General features: G+C 35.1%; 2 protein-coding genes across 4 annotated transcripts; one reads left to right on the top strand and one right to left on the bottom strand.

Moving 5' to 3' along the window:
- Window positions 1-866: 866 nt before the first annotated feature.
- LOC105648309 (glucan endo-1,3-beta-glucosidase) lies at window positions 867-2,563 on the top strand. The gene is made up of 2 exons (XM_012234654.4): window positions 867-1,450; window positions 1,532-2,563. The coding sequence occupies exons 1-2, from the start codon at window positions 1,396-1,398 to the stop codon at window positions 2,476-2,478; spliced, it is 1,002 nt and encodes a 333-aa protein (XP_012090044.1). The 5' UTR covers window positions 867-1,395; the 3' UTR covers window positions 2,479-2,563.
- A 2,417-nt stretch (window positions 2,564-4,980) lies between these two features.
- On the bottom strand, window positions 4,981-10,111 carry LOC105648308 (zinc finger CCCH domain-containing protein 55). Of its 3 annotated transcripts, none has more exons than XM_012234653.3 (9): window positions 8,657-10,111; window positions 7,909-8,091; window positions 6,779-6,958; window positions 6,585-6,688; window positions 6,195-6,449; window positions 5,934-6,090; window positions 5,575-5,786; window positions 5,381-5,437; window positions 4,981-5,273 (listed from the first exon to the last, which is right to left on the bottom strand). In XM_012234653.3, exons 1-7 carry the CDS (start codon window positions 9,622-9,624, stop codon window positions 5,594-5,596), a joined length of 2,040 nt encoding a protein of 679 aa, XP_012090043.1. In that variant the 5' UTR covers window positions 9,625-10,111; the 3' UTR covers window positions 4,981-5,273; window positions 5,381-5,437; window positions 5,575-5,593. The 3 variants fall into 3 exon arrangements, with proteins under 3 accessions (XP_012090043.1, XP_020540734.1, XP_012090042.1); XM_020685075.2 differs by having other exon boundaries at window positions 5,381-5,433; XM_012234652.4 differs by having other exon boundaries at window positions 5,381-5,786.
- Between the last annotated feature and the right edge of the window lie 733 nt (window positions 10,112-10,844).

The raw sequence follows: 10,844 nt of genomic DNA, 5'->3' as shown, positions 1-10,844 counted from the left end.
AACGGCAGGCCTCAAGCCTATAAATAGTCTAATACCGGCTCTCTTTAAATTTAAAATCAAGGTGTTCGACCCATATCCATTTAACGGTCCATATAATTTAACTGCTCCATATTTCAGACACAGGAGGTAGCCTGTGAAGATTTTGTGCAAACACATATAATACATTTATATGAAATTTTAGACGCAAACATGATATGAATAATACTTTTAATTAAATAGATTATATACGAATTATATAAAGAAAGATAACACGTTTAATTGAACCTAGTATAGATTCACAAATCAAATTTTTGTACAATCCATTTTAAAACCAACAAAAAAACACATTAAAATTCATATAAATATATGAATAAAGATAAAAAAAAATAAAAAATAAAGGACGGGCCAATGAAAAATTGAGTATAATATGTTAAAAAATATATCTTCTAAATGAATTCTGATTGAAAATTCTATTTTTTTTTAATTAGAATTTGAATTTGTTAATTATATTTATTACATTATATAATTAATAATTAAAATAAATTATTTTTTTTTTATAGTAAAATAAATTAATTCCTTTTATTCATTTACGAGCAAAGAAATGACGTGTATGATAACAAAGGAAAATGACGTGGTCAAGGAAAAACGTAATCGACCCGTCACAGGAGCTCAAGGAAAACGAAAACAAAAGAACAAAAAGAAATGACTTATGAATCGCGTGGTCATTGCCGTGTTAGGCAAAGCTACCCCATTAATGAACTACTGGTCTATTTTGGAGCTCGAGCCGTCCTATCTATGTTCATCAAAACTCCCTTTATCATGAACATTACTATATATTTTAATTTGATTAATTAATAATTTTGTTCAATTGGCTATTTATCTGTAAACAATTATTGCTGCTAGAACATCTCCATGGCTCTGAAACTTACCTATATACAGTCTTTCTGCTTAATAAAACCGAACCATTGGCAGGTAATTATCCACTAATTGGATTTTGCAGTCTTGTTAAAAATGGATAGTCAGTTTTTAATCACTTGACTTGCTGACATAGGAGACATAGCAGTCTTGCCAGAATTCTTACAATACTGGAAATTTTGACAGATAACCTCAGGTTAGGCGCAGAAGAAGATGTTTCTACGCCAGACTTGAAGAATTTTCTTTTCCAAGATGGAAAAGAAAATTCTTCCGCCAGTTAAGGCAGATGATGATGTTGTATTGTTGAAGAATACAAGATTTTGGCATGGCTAGAGTATTGACTGGGAATAGCAGGATAAGGTCCTCATTGATGGCCATACACTAGTCTTAATTCCATAAATGATAGCACTTCCCTTTTACTATATATATGTGTATGGAGACGGGCATAAGGAAACATAGAAGATAACTTGGAAGTGCAAAGAATTCTATATCAACACCTCCATGACTCCTCTGATGCTAATTTTTGGGCTTTTGATTTCTCTCCTAGGAGTTATAGGTAAGTGTATATACTGTTTTATTTGGTGTTCGAATTCATTTCATTTTCATGTCCACTGAACTATTGTTCAATTTGTTGCAGATGCACAATCCATAGGTGTCTGTTATGGAATGAATGGCAATAACTTGCCTCCTCAGCAGGAAGTTGTTGATCTTTATAAATCAAACGGTATTGGAAGAATGAGAATTTATCATCCAGATGAAGCAACCCTCCAAGCTCTTAAAGGATCAAACATAGAACTTATGCTTGCAGTTCCAAATGACAAGCTCCAAGAAGTTTCTGATGCCTCAGCCGCAACAACTTGGGTGCAGAACAATATTGTCGCCTATGCATCTGACGTCAAATTTCGCTACGTTTCTGTTGGAAATGAAGTGCACCCAGGAGATGGAAATGCAAATTTTGTTCTACCAGCAATGCAAAATGTCCAAAATGCAATAGCATCAGCTGGTTTACAAAACCAAATTAAGGTTTCCACTGCAATAGACACAACTCTGATAGGAAAATCATTCCCTCCATCAGATGGTATATTTAGTGACAGTGCAAGTGGATATATAAAGCCGATCATCGATTTCTTGGTAAAAAATGGAGCACCTCTTCTGGTGAATGTGTACCCTTACTTTAGCCATATTAACAATAAACAAGACGTTAGCCTTGAATATGCCTTGTTTACTTCGCCTGGAGTTGTAGTACAGGATGGTCAATACGGATACCAGAATCTGTTTGATGCATTATTGGATTCCGTTTACGCTGCTCTTGAAAAGTCCGGCGGAGGGAGTTTACAAATTGTTGTATCAGAAAGTGGTTGGCCATCTGAAGGAGGAGATGCAGCAACTCCTGATAATGCAGGAACTTACTATAAGAACCTGATTAGTCATGTCAAGCAAGGCACTCCTAAGAAGGCAGGACAAGCTATAGAGACTTATTTATTCGCCTTGTTCGATGAGAACCAGAAAGAAGCAGGAATTGAGCAACATTTCGGTGTCTTTCTCCCTAATAAACAACCTAAATATCAAATTAGCTTTGGTTAGTTAAATTGTGCTATTAGGCCTTCTATTTAGAGCTAAATAAGAGTACTGCTTACAGAACTCATTAATAAACAAACTTTTATGAATAGATTCATGTCTCTCTTTCTCAAATCATTCCAAGTAATTTTACATTCAAACCTTTGATTTTCTTTTATGTAGAGATTTAGGAATCATGCCATAATACCCGTATTCTTGAAAGATACTTTCTTCTCCTCTGAAGCTTCATATAAATAAACGGTTAGGTTAGGTTAGGTTAGGTTACGCTGGATAGGTTTGGGCTGATAATATGGAATAATTTTGGTTTGGGCCGAAAATGGGCTTGAATTTTAGGGGATTATTTAGGTAATGGTTAGGGATTTATGATTGGGCCGTACCTAGAAATATAATGATGGGATTGGGGCACAATACTAATAATTACAGGAAACACTTTGCTTTTTCAAATGGGACCATCAATTAAAAATCTGATTTTGATGCCAAATTTGTAATGTATCTTGTCAAGATTGATTGATTGATTGGACCTGTCCCACCTCCTTATCTCATTTCCATGTTCCTTATTTACCCTTAATTCCACTGCCATTTTGGGACTTGTACACTCTTATCAGGAGCAAAATTATCAGGGTAGATTGTGAATTATTAAATTCATAATGGATTATAGGAGTAAAGAATACAAGTCCTCTAGAAATCAATTCAGGTACGAACATGATATGTTTCTTGGAAATTATTTTCGTGGGACCTGAAATTAATAAGCTACAAGGCCATGTTTAATGCTGCAACTTTTAAGCTCCTGCAATGGGAGGAATTGCAATGGACTTGGACAGGTTTGGTCATTTCTATTCCCCCTCTATAAGGAAACCAAAGCAGGACAAACAAAACATATGCATGAACATACTGCTTGCATAAAATTATCAAAATCATTATATTTTTTACGATAAAATATAACCGAGACTCTTAAATTATGTTCAAATTAATACTTAAATCCCTCTGTATTAAGAATAACTATGATGTCACTTCTATCTCACCATTAGATCCTTTCAGAAGAATCCGATAATAAGATAAAATATAAGCTATGGATGTCATAATTATTTCTCAAGTGTAGGAAAATTTAAATATTAATTTGATCATAATTTAAAGACCCAATTGTATTTTTCCCTATTTTTAATTCGCTTCTGCTGATATGAGTATAAATGTTGGATCACAGGTAGACCTAATTCCTTATAATAACAAAAACACAATTTCAGGTTTATGATAAAGTCCCTATCAGAGTTGCTCAAATTTGGAACCAAACAAACCCGAATAATTTAGGCAGCATATTTAACATGATGAAGTAAGTACTGATTAAAAAACAAAAATAAACAAGGGGTTGTACCAAATTGGCCTTTCACATGAGAACACATGTTAACATCTCAACGGCAGAAGAGTGAATGCATTATAAGGACAAGATTTCTGTGTAAAAAATATAACAGACATCGACTAGTCCAGTGTCAACCACTGTGGTCCATGTGCTTCTCAACAAGTAGGTGAAATACTTTAACAGACAAAATCCAAGAATGATATTTCAGAGAAAAGGACTGGGATTAATGGGGACAAATATGCAATCATGGAGAATTAATTGGGTCAATTATATAATTACGTGCAAGTCATTATTAATTGAAAATCCTAAATGCAATATCATAAACAAATGTCCTCAGGGAGACATAGTTGAGGTAAAACGTTCCCATCAAGAGATCTTTAATTCGAATCCTAAGTAGTTAGGAAAGGAGTTAAATGAAAAAAAAAAGAGAGAGCTCTCTCTATTCTGTAGCTCATTTGAAACCACGTGAGTCAGAAAAAAAAATATCATAAACAAATTCCATTTTTACAGAAACATGTATTAGAAAAACCACCATGCATGACTATTTGCACAAAGAACTCCAAAATATCAACAGCTAAAAGAGTAGAGGGTTTCAAGCAACAAATGCAGCACATGCAGAACTACCGTAAATTGAAAACAAATAAGAAAACAGCACTCCTAGCATCAATATACTACAGATTCAAAAAAATACATTTCAATGAGCTGAAAGAGAAAGGAGTGCGATACCCTGATACCATCTTTATAAACTGTCAGCACCCATGTGACAAGATTTGCCCTTTCCCGCATGTGGACCTAAGAAAATAAAATGAGACAAAAGAGTCCTCTAAAGCATGCCTTGAACATATAAAACAATACCCCATTTCACCTCCAACTGTTTCTTATCTAATATAACTTAATTTGTTTCACTTTGCCTATTTGATGATTTCAAAGTGGTTAATTAATCTTTTTTTGATAACAATTACTGTGCAAACAAAGTTAATAGTTTTTTTATAATAAGAAAACAATATTCAACACGGTAGTTGATACTTCTGTTTCCTTTAACTCTAAACTTGGTCTGCTCTCATCCAAGCCGAGGCTGTATATTTGAGCTCTAATCTTGTCCACACATACGTTAACTTCTCTCAAGTGTAATATCTTATAAAAGAATGGCGACATAAAGCAAAGATGTATACTAGACATTGTACCAAGAGTCATATTCTTTAGTTCTAATTTAGTCTGTGGTCCAGCACACAACCTAAAAAAAGAGCCAAAGTAATAACAAAGAGAACCCTACTCAAATTAGTTCATGTGTCCATTATGTATGTAATATGCTTTTGCTGTTAGTAGTATTGTATCGATGATGATGATCATGGCAATCTTGCTGAGATATTCTCTACAGATCTACCATTTGGTGAAGGTATGATTTTGCTATACATCTACAGGACCTTCTTTGTATGTGCCCTATTGTCTGCATACACAAACAAAAAAACAGCTCAACATCATAAAAAAAAATTCATTTGATTCATCAGCTGTATGTCTGGAACAGAAAAGTCAAGATTCACATTAATCTCTTACCCTAGCAAAGTCGATCTCTTTGTCCAAGCTTAACCTTTATTACCTACATAACTCTGGCTTTGCATCCAAACAAAAAACATATATATGTATATACATCAGAAACAAAGTGCTTATCTATCAGATTTAAGCACCTACTCCTGGAACTGTAAGAGAATAGAATTATAGCAATATAGCAAATCAAAGCAAAGAAGCACCTTAGCATTTTGAACATTATTAAAGAGAAGCCATGTTGCCATTAGAAGTTTCGGGCACTGACACGCTAATTTCAGAAGATGAATTGCCATAGAACTCGGTGCTTTTTTTAACTTCTGCCAAAGGAGGGGAGATCTCAACTTGATTCCCCAGTTTTTTAGCAGGAGAAGCAAAGGGGCTATCAGGAAGACCATGCTCTATTATGGTCGTGCCACTGTAAACAATTAAACAAAAGATCAGAGAAATAAAAAAGACATGTAAAGGGGGGCACATCTAGAAAACCTACAGAAGTTGACAATCAAATAAGAATCACTCGGGGCATCTGAGATGGAGAAAACTTGAGGGGATTGAAATTTCATACCACTCATTGGCATCGCATCCTTTAGGGTCAAAGTTCCCCTCCTTGCCATTGACTGTACCATTACTTTGAATGCAAGATGCATTTACATCAAGCTGAAGGTTCTGTTCAACAACAGCCATAGTAGAGGCAGCACTGGTGGATGAGTTATTACCCCCAACTGTCAGAAAAGAAGCAAATTAGCCAAGGCAAAACTACTTTTTCCTTGATGTACTCTAAGTAGTACCATGCTGATTTCTAAAAACCACCACTAAGTTAGCATACCCTCTAATACATCCTGATTCTTGACATTGGAAGTAAGATTTAGATTGATATCAACAGGAGAATGAGGGGGCAAGGAAATTGGTGCACCAGCAGACAGACTACGTTGGTGATTGTGAATATAGTCGCCCCTCAGGTCTGGAAGTTGCAGATTAATCAACCTTCTCCCTTGGAGTTCAATTGCTTGCTGGAGTTCAGCCTGCTGCTCCAACTTTCTTCTTAGCATCATCTCCTGTGTATTGTAGAGCATTCTTGCTCCTGAAGGGAGATTCAATCAAAAGAGTTCCATTGTTCTACAGGACTTTGAATAGAAAAATTATGCAAGAAATGGAGCAGAACATTTTCATTTTTCTGGATGCTGGAGAAAAATGTATGTTTTTACTCTTTACTCACCAAGGCGGAGATCATATAGCTCTCTAGGATCAAGTGCAGAAGGGCTAGAACAGGGTGAAAAGTTACCCCTATCCATGAGCTGCTGTTGTAGATGTTGTTGCCTCCTGATGTCATGTCATCCGCAATTAAAACATCAATGCTGGAAGGGGTGAGAAGAAAATGAAATAAAAAAATAAAGAGGAAAGATCCCATACTTGTTTGCAACTTTTCCTTTTTCCTTGTATGGCTTAACAAGCACACGTGAATTGCAAATAAAATGAGGGTTCCCCCGAGACAATATAACCTTCACAGTCTCTGAGTGGACGAATGTGACAAATCCGAACATTCGCTTCTGCTGATATGGAATCCTGACATCTTGAACTGGACCAAAAGTGCTTGAAACCATATAAAAAGAAACCATATTAATTATATTATTCAAACAGCTGAGTCAATGGCTTATGGCTCAAGAACAATATGAGATATGAAATCACATGTATATGCCCCTAATCACTAAAGAAGATAGTCTCTTAAAAGAGCCAAAAATAATAATTATTACTATTGTCAGTCTTTGATTCTGAACAACAGTCCAAAAGCAAAACCATAATGGGACTGCACCCTTCAAACTCCAACCTAAACAGCTTAGATTACATCTACAATAGCCGTAGAACACACTATAATCCACAGTATTATATATAAATTTCACATGCCTTCTTCAAGTAGATTAGTTCCGTTATCCAGACAACTGTAAGTATCTAGCACGCATCCATCCCCAGACACTAGAACACATACAACTCAGCAGCAAAATTATTATCACAGGCAGTTTATGTGCAGTTCTGAAGCAATCGAACAAGAGACAGGAAAAATAGAAATTAAGAGAAGCTCTTGCGGCATGCTGTGCAGCTATGGAGTGTATAGTCAAGAAAAACAAGCAGTACAACTGAAATTGGAAGGCATATCCTGACATAAGGATACAAATTTGGAACTGTCAGCAACATTCTCAAGAGGAAACCGAGTGAACAAACTTCCCCACAGCAGGATATAAGTATTATCCATTATAAGATCAAATCGGCAACTACATAGTATAGGAAGACAGCTTCATAATGCTTCTATCATATGTTGAAAGCATAAGTTGTGGAACGCCTACATTCACACTGATATTGTCCTTCAGAAGGAACTGGTGACGTACATGCTGCCAAACATTTTCGGCTTAACATGTTATGTTATTTTCTACCTCTACCTTGGCCTAAACAGCATCTAACCTCAATCTCTGATAAAATTGTGCAACTAAACTGAGAGCAACAATGAGACTTAATCCTCATGACAAATAAATACTGCCATCATGTACCTGAAATAATTTGATACATCTTCATCTTTGAAAGTGCTGTCAGCTGGGAATGTCAAGTAGATCTGCCTGGAAGCTGAGTTTGCCTTTTCTTCAATTGCCATTGCCAAAAGGTCATTCCTTTCTGAACGGAACTGGCCAAACTTGTGAATTTCATCACCCATAAGAACTGATGCTGCCCCCATTCTGCAATGCATCAGACCCCAAAATACACCATTAACCAATCTAAAATCAGAATTCCAATAGCAAGCCAAAACACAAAACAAATGCTGATTGTCATCTTGAATGTCATCCATGGAGTGGCATCCAAAGAAAAGATAAACATTGATATCAAAATAAGAATCTATACACAAAAGACAAAAGATATCCCCAGTTTTAAATTTTCATGCAAGAGAAAATTCACAGGAAAAAAAAATGTGTGATTACCAATTTAAATTAGTGTCATTAATACAGAGAGAAGGATAAAAATGAAAAGGAGAAAAAAATTGTACATCATACAGCAAATAAAGGTCAAGGGCAAATGGATACTTTTAAGCTCTAAAGTGCTCCACTGAGACCATATACCAACAAAATAACTAAAACAACCATAACAATAATCAAAAACTCAATACCAAAACAAACTCAAGATGAAAAAATATATTCAAAAATTTAACACCATAAATGCATGCCAGAATAAGGGAGAGTTCATCAAACTACAAGCTGGCAAATTTACAGAAACTATAAAAGATGAAGTGGATTATTCCCAAAATACCTCGGGGAGTCATTCTCTTGCTGCAACAGAAAATTCATGTACTTGCTGTAAGCCAATCTTTGCTGGTGCTGTGCAGCCTTCATTCTCATAATTTCTTCATGCTGTTGCAAATAAAGACCCTCCATTTCCCCGGGTGATCCCACAATGGCACTCCCAGCACTAACCTCACCGATATTATCACCACCAAAACCACCATGAACGAACTTGCAATTGTCTCCATTCTTACAAAACCCTCTAGCAAAGTACATACATGGTCTGTAGCCAATTCCAAAACCCCCGTCTTCAGTACCAAAGCAAGCATCACTCTCTGAGAATCTCCTCCTATGCAAATGGCTATCCACATTATTCATACCAAAACCACTCAACTGAAGCCTTGGATCCACAAATTCTTCATGTTGTGGAGAGAGATCATCAAGAAAAGAAAAATATTCATCTAATTGGTACTCATTAAGTAAATCACTGTTGTTATTGCCAGTATCTGCACTCCCATTAACACCATTCTTAGAATATGGAGGCACTAAAGCAGAACCAGCACGTATATTGTCGTAAGAAAGAAAGGGACTTGACTTTGGGCTAATGGAAACAGTACTATTGTTGTTTGTGAACCCTGAGCATGGAGCAGGCCATGAGTGTGGAGATGGGTTTTTCGCAAAATCAACAAAAGAACTAACTCTAGAACCAGATTGTGAAAAAGGGTTGTGACTATTGCTGGGTCTTGAAATAGGATTCAGCGGTGAAGGAGAGGACGGTGCTGAAGGTGTGGATAAGGCGTTCGTAGAAAATCCTAACTGGGTTTTAGCTTTGATAATTACGCTTTGCAAAAGGGATTCAGAGCCAAAAGCTAAAGAAAACAAATCCTTATCACTAAGGCCTTGTATAAGGATGTAGCCCATGATTTTGTAGGCATTTTCTGGGTCTAAATTTGTGATTTTTGACCACAGTATATTTGTTGCTTCAGAAGCATCCATGGTGGGTACTGGTTTTGATTTTTCAAGAAAGACAGGGACAGAGAAAGGAGAGACAGTGATATTGTGCTTGTGTTGTGTGTTACAATAAGCCCAAGAAGGGAAGAGGAGATTTTGAGGGTAGGGTTTTGAAGTGAAACAAAGCGGGCTTGGAGAGTTCGGTTGCCCTCCTTTGTCCTTGTTTCGGGGTAATCGTCTCTTAGTCCTTTCTATTCATCAGCAGTGGGAGTTGGTACACAGCCCACTCCTTTCTCTTCTCTGCTATTATTAGCCTAATAAAAATAATTAAAATGCAAACACTCAGTGTTTGATGAAATTATAAAAATCTATTCAAATTCCTTCTTTTTCATAACTCTGTTTGTTTATTTCGTTCTGCTGAAATCCATTCGACAGAGTACATCCCTCCTAATGTACAAGAAGATGAGGGGCACCCATCTTTTCTCAACTCCTATTTTCTATGGAAAAGGCAATCAAAATTTTTATGATATAACAAACCCTAATTTTCTTCTGGCAAGAGCATACCAAATCCAGAATGTCATCTAATATTTTAAAACATATTTCACCAGATTAAAGGTCGAATACGAGGAAAAGTAGTTATGAAAAAGATATAATCAAAACTAGTTTCATATTTAAAAAATATATATATATAGTAAAATATATTTCTGATAAAATTTATATTTTGAGCTTTTCATTTACATAGATACAAATTTATTTAAAAAGGATTTTATCTAAAATATATATATTTTTTTTTGAAATGAATTTATTATATGTAAGTTCGTATGCAGTGACACATTCGTAATAGATGCGTTAACGGTAAATAGAAAAAAATGAAAAAAAAATATTTCCTTCATTATAGATGTGCAAAAATCCTTGTCTATAGTAATAAAATAAGTAGATGAAGTATTAATTTAAATAAAAAACATCATCCTTCTTTGTGCAAAATAAATTTTGAAAAAAAAAAGAACACAAACACTCTAGTCATGGCTCAATGTGTATTATTTTGTGCAAAACAATATTAAATTTCTTAAATCTTATTATAATTAAGAATAAGAATATAACTAATCTAAAAAATACCTCCTCGATATAAATTTATATATTTTTGTATATAACAAAAATATTAAAATAAGAAGTTGTGTTATATAGTAGAATTTGTCTTTTTCATTAATATGGGAAAATATTTGGAAATTTCGAGGAGACAAATGCTCCCACATATTACAAAAATC

This window comes from Jatropha curcas, chromosome 10 (assembly GCF_041381405.1).
Source record: "Jatropha curcas cultivar XTBG-Jc1 chromosome 10, XTBG_Jcur_1.0, whole genome shotgun sequence".
NCBI lineage: Eukaryota > Viridiplantae > Streptophyta > Magnoliopsida > Malpighiales > Euphorbiaceae > Jatropha > Jatropha curcas.
This window is presented reverse-complemented; position numbering and strand designations above follow the sequence as displayed.